Source organism: Colius striatus, chromosome 4 (genome assembly GCF_028858725.1).
Source record: "Colius striatus isolate bColStr4 chromosome 4, bColStr4.1.hap1, whole genome shotgun sequence".
Taxonomy (NCBI): Eukaryota; Metazoa; Chordata; class Aves; order Coliiformes; family Coliidae; genus Colius; species Colius striatus.
In genome coordinates, this window is record NC_084762.1 from 80,937,629 (window position 1) to 80,955,492 (window position 17,864).

The window sequence follows — 17,864 nt, forward strand, 5'->3', positions numbered from 1 at the left end:
TCTTTTCTGCTTCTGCCCCTGCCCTGCCAGCAAGTGGGCTAGGGGTATACAAGATGTGAGGGAACACGACCAGGACAGTTTATTTCCTCTCAGGATAGCTGACCTGAACTAGCCAAACGTTTATCCAGTATCATAGAATGCTCCATATATAAACTGGAAGTTGTCAGGGAGGTGTGGATCACTGCTCAGGCATTGGTCAGCCAGTGACAAGCAATTCCATTACTCAGAACTTGTATTTTCTTGGGTTTTGTTTATCTCTCTTTGTTATATTCCTTTTCATTATAGTCATCATTATTATTATTTTATGTCATTTTTATATTTCATTGAGCTATTATGTTTTGTTTCATCCTTACGGGGATCAGAGCAGGGGAGTGAGAGAGCAGCTGTGTGGTACATATGTGCAGGTAGTGGTTAAGGCAAAACAAAGGATCAAAAGAGTATTAAGTATCTCTGACAAAATCTTTTAAAGTTGGATGTTTTTCCCATCTAAGGGAAAGATTTTTTAAAATATGCTATTTATTTCCCCATAAAATGTTCAAAAGTAATACAAAGAGCGTGTTTCTGTTTGAAAAAACAAAGCACAAAACCTGTGTTCCAAGGGAGAAATTAATTTTGTTAGCCATTGTTTTCTAACAGCTGTCTATTTTAAAAATTGATGTGATGCACAAACTATGTAGTACTAAACAATGAAACATTTAAATATATTTCAGAACAGAAATAAACTATCTATGGTTTTGCAAACATACATATCATTTAGTATGTTTCATTTTGCATTGTATCTAGATTTGTACAGAAAAAAAAGACACTGTAGATACAATCAGAAACACAGTGATGGTCATAACAATACAATATTTCAGTTTACTACAGAAAATCTAAACCTCCTTTATGTGTTAGGAAAATTAAACAGAAAACATTTTAAAATATCCAAGCATATTCTATTGATAAGAAAGAAATGAGCTATTTTGTTTTAAAAGGTATGATTACAGCATATTTCAAACTTCTCTTTGATAGCAGAGTACTTTTAAGTATGAACATGTCAGTGGTAGGTCAAATGACAGAATATTACAGAAACATTTTCTTATGAGTACATTCTTACCCAGAGAAAAGAGAGCTGAAAATTCTGGTGAGGCAGAAGTGAAGTATATTTTCCTTACAACATTTGAGACACTGCTATACTCTCAAATATCTTCACATTAATACATACCTTCAAGCCAACAAATAATTGGAAAATTGCATAATTACGTGTTCTTTGAAAAGAAATTGTGATCCTTATTCAGATGCTTATTTAGACTACAGCAGCACTTCTCTTAATTGAGAGATCTAAGCACATACTTTTTGACAGCCATTATTTTCTATCACTTTCCAGTCTATCCACTGAAAATGTATTTGTTAATTCAAAACCAGTAATCATTTCAAGTTCGCTTAGTCTAATAACTTCGTTGATTTTTTTTTTTTTGTTAAAACCAAACTCTCCAAACACATAAGAGGAGAAATTGTGAACTTGGTTTTCAACAGCTAAATTAAATTGATAATCAGGAATAGAAGATATAGATTTAATGTCTTTGCCTAGGACAGCATTAAATATATACTTGCCATCTTCACATGCTTTTATCAGGAGACTGTCCCAAGCACATCTTTCATAAAATATACTGAGAAGGAGTTTCTATCACTTCAACTACACAATTTAACGTGAATCTTAACAATGGAATGAACAATTCTGACTGGAGTACATACTGGAATCCAGAGCACCAACGTCAAAGCAGCCTACTGAATCATTCCAGTTTTCTGCTCTGTGATTGTTAAATATTCCTTTAAAAGTGACCAACAGCTAAATAAGAGACTGAAATATTCCAACCAAAATATCCTAAAGACAAGCACTGGAAAACTCTTATCTGTTCAGATACTCTTCTAATATTCAACTCTGAACTACATGCTAGTTGTATTATCCATTAATGACATTGTCAATAAATGTCTCAAATCCTAACTCTTCACTTGAGCAAAAAGGAATATTTCCCAAGAACTCATTTCTTTCTTTTTTTTTTAATTGGGAAAAAAAAATAGGGAAAATAGCATCCTCAAACTAATTTTCTCTTGGTTTCACTTCTCAAATGGAAAAAACACTATTCAATTCAAGCTACCAAACGCCAGTCCTTGACATTGGACAATAAAAACCCTGAAGGGCATCTATGCAATTTATTCTCTCCACTTAAATGAATACGGCTTATCAAGATTTTCTTAAAGAAAGGACTCAGCATAACTGAAATATTATAATGAAATATTATAAGCAGGAAGACTAGTTAGCACTTCATGAAAAATTCTAAGTCTTGCCTTGTGGATATCTGCAGACCTGGCTCACTGTGTTACTCAGAACCAAAGAGTAAGAGTATTTTGTTGCAGACAAAACACCAGAGTGGTTTTTTTTAAATCAATTTCATAATAGAAATGAAAAGCAACAAAATGTCTACAAAATTATTTTCTAATACTACTTACTATCCAGATCAATCAACACATTTTTAGTAATTTTAGAAATTGTAGACTATTTGTTTTCCAGAGTGAAAGGTCAAGATGCCAGTTTTAATTTATAGTTCCATGTAGGCTTTATAAACTATGTTGAATTAAACCTCAGGTTATAGTCTAAGGAGATGTAAAGTATTACACTGTAAATCTAATCAACAAATTGTTAATGACATGTTCCAAATCTATTTTTCCTAAAATATAGAGGAGATGTATTTGGAGAATTAAATACATCAGTTTAATTTAGGGAATATAAATGGTAAGCTATAAAAAAAAAAAATATGCTCTCGATCTGCATCTCTACATGAGCAGTTAATAAGTTAGCATTGTAATTATTTGTTTTGTAAAAAGATAATATGAGAATTTCCGTATGTATAAAGTAATCTTGTTACATCATTTAAGTATAGCCAAACCTTTTTACAGACAAAAAATAAAAGTAATTGTCTGAAACTCATGACTGAATACATAAAGCATATTCAAGAGTAACAGAATGCATATTTAGCTATTCAAGTGACTCATTATCTGTATGTCATCGGTGTTACCTCACTAATAATTATTATAAACTATTGTCTAAAAGTTATTTTACCTGACAGTCAGTTCAAAAGATTTCTGTATTCTAATACAGATGATTATGTAGGTGGCAAATTATGAAATACTATTTGCTAAAGCTGAGACTCTAGTGTATAGACTTCTACTATACCATGTAGTAGTAAGGAATATTCTTTACAGGCATCACATGTAGAAACAGATTGATGTTTTCAAAACAATGTAATTACCTAATTTGGATTATTTTCTTATTACAAAATTTAAAATAATTTAGTTTATTTGGTCTCTGCTATAACTGGTGGATTTAGGAATTGTTAGGAATTGTATTCCTAACAAGAAAACAAGACTCTATTGACTTCATTGTAGCTAGCCAAGCATGTTTTGTATCACCTGTTCTTCAAATGCCTGTTTGCAGAATCCTCATAATCCTTTAGGAAATAATTAAGTGCCTAAGGTTTTACTGGGGAATATTACTTAAGATTTTACTGAGGAATTATTTATAGTCTTTTATAAGTTCTTTTTTTTTCATGAGCTAATAATATATGTAAACCAATATAACCGATACAAATCTTTGTAACAGTCACCTTTCCCAAGCACATAAGTAAGTAAATAAATAAATACATGAATGAATGAATGAATAAATAAACCTACTAGGCCAAAAAACCACAGAACATGTCATTTATTATTTTCTACTTAATTGAACCTAACCTTGAAAGAGATTGTTTAACACTTTATCTCTTCTACTTGATTTAGACAATGCTTCTACATTGAGATCAAGAATTGCAAATGCCAGACTAGCAAAACTGCTGTTTCTACTGCTAACAAACAGAAATTTTCTCTAAAGGTAGGATATTTAGAATAAAATACAAATTAAAAGTTCTAATGCTACTCAAATCAGTATGGAAACTTCCAGCAAAGTGTAACAGTAGCCGTACTCCCAACACATTATGTAAAGAGACCAAGTATAGAGTTCACTGAACAGAAACTCCTTCAGAGAAAATCTGTGATAAACAGGTGTGAATAATGCTGCCTCCATCACCTCTGCACTGAAAGGACTCCATGCCATTCATTTTCTGACATTATCAAACTCTCTAAAGGCTCCATCAATCTTTACCCGTACAGCAGTCTGTTCTATTCTGTTTTAAAATACATACATTTTTAACACAGTGATGGCTAGAATGGTTGGATCTATAGAGGTGAATGGGCATACACTGTCTTTCATCTCAATGTTATATCCTTGAAATATATTTGGAAATTATTTTACAGCTACAATTAAAACAACAGCATTAAAGCCATAGTAACAACCATTACTGGTTTTGGGTTTTTTCCACAAGACTATCTATTGACTAAAAGAAAAGTAACAAAAGTCATCTTGTCACATCTCATAATCTTTTTCTTTCGCCATATTAAAATTTCAATAATTGACTTACCATATTGTAGGTGGTTCAGAACCTTCTACTTCCAAATAATCATATTTTTCTTCCATCTGGAAATCTGTAAATATCAGTGAGATAGTATCTCCAGGTTCTGCCACAATTGTCCATGTGCAATCCGCATTATTGTGATATTCATTAGGAAAGTTGGGGCTTGAGATGATACCACTGGATCCTCTCATAGTTCCTCCACATGCATCCTCAGCTGTTGAAAAAACATTATATGTGTCATTAAAATCACTCTTTAGAAATAGATACATTCTTGTTGAGAACTGAAGTTTCTATTTTAGGGGAAAAATTGCTGAAGATATGTAAAATTTTAGACTTGGACTAGTTCTGCAAATTTATGGTGTAAACAAGTAACTGCTTCAGATTTTAATTGCTTAAAAATTATAATACTATTACCAGCATATATTTTTACAATCTCTTGTTTATTTTAACTAGCATTGTTTCACTCACTTCAGTGTGGCATGCCAAATTTTCATCATTTCCTCTTTTGTTTTATCCAAAAAAGTTAAAACTAAAGCAATCTGAATTTAATCCCTATGATATACAGTCTGATATATGACATGTAGCAGTTATATTATAAGAAAAGCCTAAGAGTCCTACCTATCTTATGCTAATCACTGTATTTTATTTTAATGAGCATCTGATGATGTTTGTTCTCTAATGTTTTTTTTCCAATTTTCAAACAGCTGATCACTTTTCATCACTTTTCAGAGAACAATGCAGGGTATGACTGGGGACAGCTGTTGCAAAGAATCTGACTTTTATTTCAATACAAAACACCTGAAGACAGACTTTTTTTGAAAAATAGCAATAAGCATGTCAATGAATTAACTGGTGGTAGAAATGTTTCTCCCTGAGTTGATCAAGAAAGTGAATGTCTCCCTCAATTAGCCAGACCAGCATGGGTGGAGTTAGTATTTGTCTCAACACAATACAGAGTCTAAATCTAAGCAAACAAAAATAAAAAAACAAACTTCAAACAAAGGAACAGGCTTTAGCTGGCTTCTACCCATGTAATCTTTCCAGCAATTACAATTGTGGTAGTGAGCATATAATAAATACCTGTAATGTGAATCACAGTGGTATTCTGATAAAACTACCTATTGCAATTGATATATTTCTACCTTTGTGTTGTAATGTTATGTATTTTGCAACACACTGCTAAATTAAAAGTCATGTGTAATATCAATTATCTTTAAATTAATTTGGTATCACAGAATCGTTATGGTTCAAAAATATCTTGAGATCATCGAGTCCAACCACTAAAACACTAAACATTAGGCAAAATAGTAAACATCACGTTGTCCACATGTGGCATATATAAAAGAACCTGGTCAGAGTGTCAGACACTGAAACAGTAATGATCTATTTTCTAACATGTAATCTTATAATGAATAAACTAGGTAAACATTGGAGACTTACAAAATCAGTTCTAATATCAACTATTTCTATGAGAAAACACTTCCCAAATGGTGATTCACAGATTGCATTTGGTAAGGCAAGAAAATACAACTGATGTTCTGTATCATCTATCCTTCTGGTGCATATGCGCCTAATAATTAAAAAGAAAAAAAGTTTGAGGCTCATTTTTGAAATGTTTTCTATGAGCTAATAAAATTGACCAGGAATGTAATGTTATTACTTTAATATTTCAAAAAACTTAAATGGAAACACCATTTTACAGATGTACATATTGTATTACATTACTTACTCAGTATACCATCAAAATGTTTGAACCATAGCAAAAAATAAATCTTGCTTCTGCTTAATAAGAACATTAACACAAATAAAACTTGCCCCAGAGCCTGAATAAATCAATTTTGCTGAAAAATTAATAATGAGGATTTAAAAAAACAAAGGAATGTATTATCACAGAACAAAAGTTTTAATGAAATATGATACCCATAATGATTTACTTTAACTAAAAGAAAAATTATAACGACTGTGAGAAACATCTTAATTGCAATTGCTTATTAGTTGAAAATGTCAAATTTATCTCTTAAAAATTCTGCTAGATTGTTATAAGACCAGACAGAAAAACTAAAGTAAAGACTTATCTTGGGTTTAATCTTACTATTTATCCAGTGCATTTAAGATCCACTAAATACAATAAAACTGAAATCTCATCACACCTCCCCACACACACTCTCTCACCCATCCGGGTGCACTCACACAGAGCTGCTGGTGGTTCTCAGTCCTGCCATGGACCTCCATGGGTTGTAGGGACATAGCCTGTGTCCTTCCCATGAGTTGCAGAGGGGTCTCTGGTCTGACATTCCTCCTTTCTTCCTCCTTCTCTGACTGTGGGATCCACATGGTAGCCTCTATCTTATACCACCTTCTTCAAAGATTTCAAATTCCTGTCTCTAAATAGTGATGGCAGAAGTGCCATATTGGCCCAGCCGGGATGGAGGTGGGCCTGAACCCAAGAGCCGGGAGAAAGTCTGAGAACTCTTTACTAGGTCTCCACTGCAACCCCCTCTTCCAGTTACCAAGCAAAAGCAGACCCTTGCTAAAGTATGACATGAAGTTTCAGTTTTATCAAGTATTGATTTGAAAAAGTTCTTACAGGGAAATTTTCATAACTAAAGTACTGAAGATGCAAATTGAAAAGACAAATAATAGCATGTGAAATTAGCTCTTCAGCTCATGAAACAACTTAAAAGCAGAAAACTTGTCCGTATCATGCCAGGCTAAAAACTTTGGAATATCTTTTTTTCACACTTGAAATTCTTTGAATACTCTGAAATGTACTACAGAACATATTTTTTCACTGTTCACATATGTACTAAGGAAAAACCTATCCTAGTTCCTAACAATCTTTTTAAAAAACCTGGTTTATTCTATGTATACTTAAAAAGATAGTGTTTTCAAAACACAATTTATGTCAATAATCATGTCCACTACATCAGAACCACATTTATTTAGAGATTTTTACCAAAAATGGTAGGTGATTGTAACATAATTTTGCTATCATCAGGAAAATATGCGAGACAAATCATTGTGTATTTGATTCTGATTCATGCAGAAATTTACTACAAATAAAATTACTACTACTTACATTTAAGTGCTGTAAATAAAACAAAAATCATACAAGATACCATCTTAGCCTCTGTAATGCAAGCATTAGCCCAATAAATAACAGAATTTTTGTGCTGTCTTTCTACATTCCTTCAGCTACAGTATCATTTGCTTATGGCTCCTTTGGTTCCAGTCTTGCAGTCAAATCCTCATAGGTAAAAATTGACAACTGAGCAAAGGCTAACAACCATTAATCCCCATGAAAATGTTTGCCACCTTAAATTGTGAAAAAATTGACCTTCAACTAAATTGACAGACACTGAAGCTGACATCAATTCTATCCCTGACTTTGTAGTGCATAACACCCTGACAAATAAAATACAATATTTGCTTCTGAATAAGCCAGTCTGAGCACACATATTTCTGTAATGGTACTATCTGGCCAGGTTTTTTTCCACTTACCAAATATGAAGAAAAACATTCTCAGGAATTATAAGAAGACGATAATTTGGTTAAAACCTGATACAACCTGACATTATGCAATTATAAATACATAGCTAACACTCATAATAATGAAAGAAAAAAAAAATCTACTTTTCAATTACTCCATATTTTCAAACTAAATTTATTTTTTCAAGTACTGGGAAGATTTATTTAACGTACGAACTTGCATATGTGATATGAAGGTATAAATGCAAAAAATATGCATACTGCCAAGATATCTTTTTTCCAAACATACTTCTCTGATCCTAACCATATGCTGAAAGGGGAAGATTTTTCAAAGTGATATGCAAGTGAGGACTTGGTTTAGAAAAGCTTTTCAAGGTATTATGAATTCAAATTAAGATCTATATTTGAATATGCATAAGGGCTCTTATATAAAGGGAATATCACTGATATTATGATGTTAGGGATGATTATAAGAGTACAAAGGATTTCAGAGGTTGTGGGTTTTCCATTTTCTTTTTGTGTGCACAGACTTTTTTTAATATACATAGATACCTGAGGCTTTTTATTTATTTTTTTAAATTATTACTAAATTCTTGTTAAAAAAAAAGTGAAATAAATATACATTTAAATACTTTTGATTAACATTTTCTATTTTCTTTATTAGCCCTCTTACCATATTGATGTTCATTGTTCATTTTCATAATAAATTTTAAAATCTATATTTTGACAATTAGTCTTATTTAAACTTAATTTTCTGCTTCTTGTACATTTCAGTGATATTCATAATAACATTACATAAATATTGAGCTGTACTTTTCAAGAAGATAGATGATCAAAGACGGCAATGTTATCAGTGATCTATAGACCATGCAAATTCATGGGTTTCAATGAGAATTCAATGAAATTGCATGGTATATCAAGCTTTAATCCGGCACACAATGTATCGCATCATCTTATCTATCTAGATATTTTTAGAGTATTGAGCAGTTAAACTTAAATGTATAATTCAACTTATCATGGAGGAATAGACATTTGTTATCTATTCTTGAAAATAACTCAAGGAAAAAGAAAGAGTGAAGCAACATTCCAAGTTCAAACAATGATCTTTACAGTAACCAGTGAAAGTTTTGAGCAAGCTGAGCCACTCTTGAAGAAACCCATCTAGAAAATCTGAGCCTGCAGTAATCAATCTACACCTTGATCTTAGTTAAAAAGACCCTTCTAAATTCATGGCATACTATTTGCACTGTAGTTCAGGTACAATGACAAACACACTGTTGTCTGCTCTTTGAAATTTTACACAATCTTTTATTTCAAACAATCACAATTACAGAATGGTAGGAGTTGGAAGGGACCTCTAAGGATCTAAAGATCATGTAGTCTCCCTGAAGCAGGTCTGCTTAGATCAAGTCATGCAGGATTGCATCCACGTTTGAAAATCTTCAGAGGAGACTCCACACCTTCCCTGGGCAGCCTCTGCTGAATCTCCTATATCCTAACAGTAAAGTTTTTCCTTAAGTGTAAGTGGAACTATTTGTGTTCTAGCTTCTGTCGATTACACCTTTTCCTGTCACTGGAGACAATAGAAAAAAGTGCTGCCCTATCCTCTTGACATACACCTTTTAAATACTTGTAGGTCTTAATCAGATTTCCCTTCAGTCTTGTCTAGACTAAACAGTCCCAAGTCCTGTAGCCTTTACTCATGAGAAAGATGCTCCAATCCTCTGATATCTTGTTGTCTCTGTGCTGGACTCTCTCTAGCTGTTCCCTATTCCTCTTGATTTGAGGAACCCAGAACTGGACACAGGACTCCAGGGCAGAGTAGAAGGGGAGGAGAACCAAACTTGAACTGCTGGTCACACTCTTCTTGATGCATCCCATGATACCATTGGCCTTCTTGGCCACAAGGGCACATTCATAGAATCATAGAATCATAGAATGGTAGGGGCTGGAAGGGACCTTGTTGTAGTGGTTAGCTCGATGTCCACCCAGTCATAAAATCACTCCCCCTCCTAAACTGGACAGGAGAGAGACTGAAGTATAACAAATAGCTTGTGAGTTAAGGATGGAGAGATCACTTGGCAATTAGCGTCATGGGCAAAACAGACTCAACTTAGGGAGAAAAGGGTTTGATTTATTAAAGAAACAATAAGAGCAGGGAGATGAGAAATAAAACCATCTTAAAAGCATCTCCGTCCACCCTTCCACTTCCCAGTATCCCTTTCCTTTCCCCTTAGTGGCGCAGGGGATGAGGGATGGGGGTTGCAGTCAGTTTGTTACAGATGGACTTTGCTTCTGCTTCTTCTCAGGAGGAGACATCCTCACACTTCCCACTGCTACACTGTGGGGTCCCTTCCCCGGGAGATGGTCCCTCATGAAATTCTCCAGCATAGGCTCTTCTCATGGGCTGCAGCTCCTCACAAACTGCTCCAGCATGGGGCCTCCCACAGGGGCAGCTCCTCACACCCTACCCCAGCGTGGGTCATCCACTGGGAAAACAGTCCTTCAGGTACTGACTGCTCCAGCCTGGGTCCGTCAGGGGATCACAGGTCCTGACAGCAAATCTGCTCTGGCGTGGGCATCTTCCCCACGAACTTCTAGGTCCTGCCAGGAACTTACTCCAGGATGAACTTCTTATGGAGTCGCATCCTCCTTCAGGCATCCACCTACTGCAGTGTGGGCTCCTCCATGGTCTGAGTGTGGATCTCTGCTTCCTGGTGGTCCTCCATGGACTGTAGGGGGACAACCTACTTCACCATGGTCCTCACCACATATCAAAGGGGAGCCTTTTCAGTGCCTAGGCACCCTTCTCCCCCTCCTTCTCCACTGACCTTGGTGTCTGCGGAGATGTTTTCACATTCTCCCTCCCTGTTGCTGCTGCAGTTTTGCAACTGCGCAACAACTTCTTCTCCTTCTGAAATATGTTATTCACAGACACATTACGTCCATCACTAATTGGCTAGGCCTGGGTCAAGTGCAGGGTCCAGCTTAGAACTGACTGAGCTACCCTAACCTCGTGAGCTACACGGGGAACTTCTGGCAACTCTTTTTTATCTCAAAATACCTGGCCCTGGTAAAACCACTACAATTGTCAGCCAGGACTCCCAGGTCTCTCTCTGCAGAACGGCTCCTCAGCAGATCAATCCCCAGCCTGTACTGGCAAGGGGTTGTTCCTCCCCAGATACAGGACTCTGCACTTGCCCTTGTTGAACCTCATGAGATTCCTCTCTGCTCAACTCTCAAGTCAGTTGAGTTCCCACTGAATGGCAGTCAGTCCTCCCATTTTCGTGTCATCAGTGAACTTGCTGAGGGTACGCTCTGTCCCCTCATCCAGGTTGTTGATGAATATGTTGAATAAGACTGGCAAGATGTTGTATAAGTGGCAAAAATTAGTTGAGCAATCTAAGGGAATCAACAGCCTATCATCCTCTCTTAAGCTTTTTACAGTAATATTAATTATTGTTCTATAATAACATTAATAACTACCTTATGTCTAAAGATCACAAAACATTTCTACATTAGAAATTAATCAATTATTTGAGAAATCCCAGTGCTCTTCAAAATAATTTAATATATGTAATCACATGACATTAACTACTGATTCCATTAGCGGGATGAAAGACTACCTGTTTCTGTATAGCAAACATACATACATATGTATATATCTACAAAAACTAAACATCTAAAGAATTGTATTTGAGGTTCAACTGCAGCCTTTAATATTGAGATCTAACAGTTAAGGTTTCTGATGAGCAAAAGAAAGAAACAGGGATCCTAAAAAATGTTATTCTCTGTATTATCACTCCATATTTATCACAGAGTCAAAATAAATTAACTAACTTCTTAGACACATAAAATAATTACGTGGAAAGTGAAGCAAAATTGTTAGTATTTTCAAATGTTTCTAATTGAAAGATATTGTTTTTCATACCCTTCTGAGAGAGCTCCTAATTATTTGATGTGATGAAGTGGAATGGAAATGGAAATGAATTATGCAGATAATACTTCTTGATATTTTTCCAAGTCATGACCCTTTAACTTTAATCTGGAATTTGGAAAAAAAAAATCTACCAGTGTTTTCTAAATAAGTTTTTTAATCAATTATCTTAATGTTAAAACTAAAGGATAAAGAAAACTATATGATCCGCTCCAGGCAGTAATTTGTCATGAGAAAGCAAAAATTATTGTTTATCAGAATGGCAGCACACTGTCTTAGTTATAAATCAAGTAATAAAAATATTTCTGAATCAGAAGCTAGTTGCTTTCCCAAGGAAATTTCCCAAGGGCTCTTGCTGTTTGTGAGAGTTTGTGAGTTTATCTATAAATGGCAAATAAATAAATAAATATCACCTAGATAGCAGCACTACCGATCACTGTTTAGGAAAGGTTTTTTATGATTTCAATAGGAAATATTATGATTGTTTTGGAACATGTAAACAATTATGTAGAATTGTTTACTTTTTTTTTTTCAATGAAGCTCAGAATTATCTTGACTTGAATATCGCTACCATACAAACATTTTATGCTTCATATTTTCCCCTTTATATGTCTGTATGTTTATACACTCAGATTGTTTTTACAAAGCACAGCATTGAGAAGTAGCTTCATAACACATTTTGAGCTTAATTTTCCACAAGTCTGAATTTGCTGGTTTATCCATCAGTGCCTTTCACACATTTCCAATGTCACACTTGGCCAGTGTTTAATCCAATGCTCATATATTCTCAAGCTTTGCAATTTTCAGCACTTCCTATACTACTTTCATAAAAAACAATGTAGAATACGTTTCTTATTAAGGTTTTTCACTGACTGCACTACAGATGAACAGCAGAAAGTTAACATATGCCAAAGGGGAAAGCCCCTTGAAAAGTTAAACTCAATTTTAAAGTCTGCAATATAACAACCTGTAATTTGCAAATTAATATAGTAATACATTACATACACAGTTACAAAAATATCCTTAAGGAGCAGCATAAGCAATACCATTTCTTAACAGAATTCCCTCTGCTCCCTCCTTTTCACAAACTACAATAATTCTTTCTTTTATTTTCTACACGTGTTCTTGGAGAGTCTGTATAGTCTATTTTGGGTCAGCTGTGCCAGCTATTCTGGTTCTATGATTTTATTAATGTCATTCATCTGTGATTGCACATGAATTTACACTTTCTATGTTTCCCATAGCACGTGTGTTTGTGTACAGGCATTTGAAATGTCTTTGGTTGCCTCACTTCCTCAAAAAGAGTACCAAAACATACTTCATCACCCTGCCCTGTGAATGCTTCCTCTCCATCTGTTGTTCCCTGATAAACATGCTAACTGAGGTCACCAACCCCAATAAACCTAGTTTAAAGATCTCCTCTTTAAGTTAGAAAGTCTCTCAGCAATGGTGCTTTTATCTCACTAAATAAAAAATAGTTATCCAGCTAGTTTCATGGTAGGGTTGGAAAGGACCTCCAGAGATCATCTAGTCCAACTCCCCTGAAGAAGCAGGTCCACCTAGATCAGGTCCCATAGGAACATGTCCAGGTGGGTCTTGAAGACCTCTAAGGAATGAAACTCCCAAACCCCTCTGGGCAGCCTGTTCCACTGCTCCCTCATCCTCACAGTAAAATAATTTTTTATTATTAAATGGAACTTTTTGTGTTCCGGCTTCATCCCATTACCCCTTTCCTGTTGCTAGCTACTATAGAAAAAAGAGATGCCCCAACCTCATGATACTGACCATTTAGATATTTGTAAATGTAAATAAGATCTCCCCTCAGTCTCCTCTTCTCTAGACTGAACAGCCCCAGTTCCCACAGCCTTTCCTGATATGAAAGATGTTCCAGTAAATTACCAACAGATAAATAAAACAAGTATCACTTAAAGTCCTTCACCCTGAAACCACTGGAGGACCACCGTGGATCAGTTATATACACTGCAGTCATAGAAGGTGGATAAGCCCTAAAGGAAGCTGTAACCTGTGGAGAGCCCATGATGGAGTATGTTAATCTAACAGGAACTGGGGCCCATGGAGAACAGTCCATGCAGGTACAGTCCGTCTGTTCCTAAAAGACTGTACTCCATGGAAAAAAACCAAGATAGGAGCAGCTCTTCAGGAACTGCAGCCTGTGGGAAGGACACATGTTGGAGTAGTTCTTGATGGATAGAGATGGACCTCATGCTGGAGCAGGAAAAAGGTGTGAGAGGACGGAGGGGAAGAAAAGTGTTATGGACTGACCGAAACTCTCATTCCCTATTCACCTGTGCCACTCCATGGTGAGAAGGTAAAAAAGTCAGGAATAACAAAGTGGAGACTGGGAAGATGAGGACGTTGGTAAAAGGTGTTTTAATTTTGTCTTTGCTTCTCACTGTCGTACCCTCTTTTTGATTGACAAGAAATTAAATTAATCTTCTCCATGTTTAGAGTCTTCTGTCTGTGACAGTAACTGGTAAGTGATGTCCTTGTTCTTATCTCTACCCATCAGCTTTTCATAGAATTATAGAATCATAGAATGGTAGGGGTTGGAAGGGACCTTTAGAGCTCATCTAGTCCAATCCACCTGCAGAAGCAGGGTCACCTAGATCAGGTTGCATAGGAACATGTCCAGGCGGGTCTTGAAGACCTCCAAGGAAGGAGACTCCACAACCCCTCTGGGCAGCCTGTTCCACTGCTCCATCACCCTATATTCCACCTATATTTTCCACCTATATTCTCTTACTGTCCTTTTGAGAAAGTAAATTCCAAATGCAGCTTGGTAGACACCTGGTAACCAGTCAAGGTCAACCCAATGGATTGGTGAAGATAACACAAGAATTCACAGCATATAGTCATAACAGAGGTTGGAAAATAAAAACTTGTCTGAGTTCTGAGGACTTTGTTTTAATTGAAGAAATTGTTAAACATTTCTTAAGTGGGAGCATGTTGAAGAGAGGGATGTGAGTTTCAGAGTAACGTTGAAAGGGAGATTTATTTTCAAATCCTGTCTTAAATTCTATTAGAGTTTTGGTTTTGATAGCTTCCAGAATACAGTATACAATATTGCACAACCACCTCCTTCCTTCCTCAAAGAAGACAAGAAGACATGGATAAACTGTGGTAAATCCAAAAAGAGATCAACAAGACTGTTGTGACTGGGCAACTGAGAAGACTGAGGGAACAAGGTTGGTTCAGTTCAGACATGATGCAGCTTCATGTGGACCTCACAGCAAATCCCCAGTGCCTGTAGGGAGGCTGTTGAGATGACAGAGGCAAGCTATTTGCAGTGGTGTATGGACAAGAAGAGGCAATGATCCTGAAAAGTTGTTCACAGTGCATATAAGGAGAAACTTTTGCACAATAAAAACAATCAAGAAGTGGAAGAGAGAACAGTGCCCAGAGAGCTCTGTAAACATACAATTTCAGAGATTCGAAGGCGGCTCAAACTCCCTCCTTGAATTTCTTTACCACAAATCACATCTGCTTTTAAATTCTACAACAAAATATATTATGGCTTCATCCTCAGCTGAAGTTTCTCCTTGCCATATCAATGGCTCTGCTTCCTACAAAAGTCCTATATGTTTCAATGAATATTTAAGTAATTCTATTTTTTAATTCCATTTTGAAAATATTACCAAGTTGGCAAGACTAGGGAAAAATAATCAGACTTTTCTCCTCAAACCTAACAAAACATAGATTTTATTTCAGTGTTTTAATAAAATAGTAATGTGAAATCAAAATTGAAATCTCAGTAAAACAGTGGACTTTTAGGTTTCTCTCGATCATAAGAATGTCTATTTTATTATGAGGTGCATCATGTTACCATTTTTCCAGCTTTTAATTAATTTATTAATGATACTCAAATAGGATTCTGCAGAATTTATATTATTGCTTAAAATATCTATTTACTGTTAAGACGACAAGTAGTTGTATGAAAATTTATCACTTCTCAAAAATGTCTGAATATAAAAGATAGATATTTGATAAAACTGTATGATGGACATATTTTAACCTTAAGTAAGAGTTGTCACCTCAGAACTCTGAAATCTTACAAGATGTTCTTATGTGACTTAGGTCAAAAAAAAGATCTCAAAACATCAACAATTAACACATTTTGATATGTAAAAGTGGAAAAAAAAATAGTCTTAGCGAAAGAAAGACATGCCTTCATAAAATTTTAGTATCTTGGGTCCAGAACAAACCTTTATTTAACAGAGACACTTAAGCTATGATCAATTACTTTTTACTTCCTATGGATTTAGAGATAAGAATAAAATTTGAAATCTCTCTCTATAGTCAATATGATGATTATCCACAGGAAGTATCTGCATTTCTATAGTTACCTAAAGAGGTGACCTAGTACAGCCATATTCCTACCATAGGCATCTTTGTTCATATATCTGTACACCTTGGGAACCAGACTGTAAGACTCTGAAAAGGCAGTAAAATGTGTTTTGTTTTTCAACACTAACTTACCTGTGCTAGTCCACTAGAGTTATGGGACAAATTTTGATGTGACAAGACTTGAACAGTAGATACAGTATGATTTCTTTATCTGCAATTAAATCCATACAGTGGGACCAAATCATTAGTTGACTCAGTGACATTGGAATTTTTGAGTTTGAAGATTTATTTGCAGGTTTATTTTATTGTGGGAACTGATGTAACATGCTGAAGCCATTGTATGTCAATTCTAGGTGCATTATTATTCTTTCCTTTTCTGAAACAATGAATTCAGACTGATAATGATTAAACTAATATGGTTTACGTTATACTAACAATGCCTTCAGTTACATATAAGATGTTCTTCTTAATTTGTAATGATTTCAAGTGTAATAGAAGTGTTTATACCTATGAAGTATTTCTGTAAACAGAGTTTAAAAGATTTCAATAACTTTGGGTAGAACATCCAATCTTTGACAATCTAAAATGAGGGTATGGAAAAGATGGAGTGAGACTTTTTTCTAGGGTGCACAGGAAAGAAGCAAGAGAGAATAGTAAAAAATTGTAAATTAGGACAAATCAGGAGTTTTTAAAAAAATGCTATTTGAGAGGCTGACTGTAATATCAGAATACCTGGAAAAGCTGCGGAACTTTCATCCTTGGAGATTTTCAGAAGTGATCTGAACTAGACCCTAACTAAATATATATGCCTTTAAAGGAGTTTGCAGGAGGTTCTGGTGAGGTAGGTGTTGGTCTCTTCTCAAATTGCAAGTGACAGTATAAGAGGAAATAGTCTCAAGTTGCTCCAGAGGAGGTTTATGTTGGATATTAGTAAAAATATTTTTCACTGAAAGGGTTATCAAGCATTGTATGCTCAGGCAGGTGATGTAGTCATCATCTCAAAGGACTTAAAAGACATGTAGATGTGATGGTTACAGACGTGACTTAATGTTGATTTGGCAGTACTAGATAAATGGTTGGACTTGATGGGTTTAAAAGTCTTCTTCAACTGAAATGATTCTATGATTCTATAGTCAAATTTGAGAAATGTGTCACATTTTATAATCTCAGGTCCCAACGTAGGTTCTCATTTCTGTGATAGCATTGAAATAGGAAAGAGCAACAACAAGCAAAGAAACTGAAAAACAAAAAAGAGGGACATGTATTTTCTGAATTAACTTGCTATTTTATAAAACCTTCCCAGCATATAATTTAGTAGAATATTTAAAGCAAGATCAGAGAAAAAAAAAGAATATTTCTATTTGTTTTATTTCCAATATTCTCAGCCAGATATTTAAAGTTACATTTTTATCTCAGAAGACATGGATCTACTTTAAGTTTTATACCATCCAATGGAGAAAAGATTGTATCTTCAATCATCTTTATCTATTTTTTAAAAATTGCAGAATAAGATCACTTGAATTTCTTTTTATACCAACCACCATGTAATCAACTTCTACAATTTTCTACATTACATAGGACTTTAGTGG

General features: G+C 35.0%; 1 protein-coding gene across 3 annotated transcripts in view; it reads right to left on the reverse strand.

Moving 5' to 3' along the window:
* The window catches only part of CSMD3 (CUB and Sushi multiple domains 3), a 611,954-nt gene that overhangs the window by 414,079 nt on the left and 180,011 nt on the right, over positions 1–17,864 (reverse strand). For all 3 annotated transcript variants that reach the window (XM_061994596.1, XM_061994595.1, XM_061994594.1), the window contains exon 5: positions 4,491–4,698. In XM_061994596.1, coding sequence (XP_061850580.1) covers positions 4,491–4,698 — 208 coding nt within the window. The remainder of the gene's footprint in view (positions 1–4,490; positions 4,699–17,864) is intronic.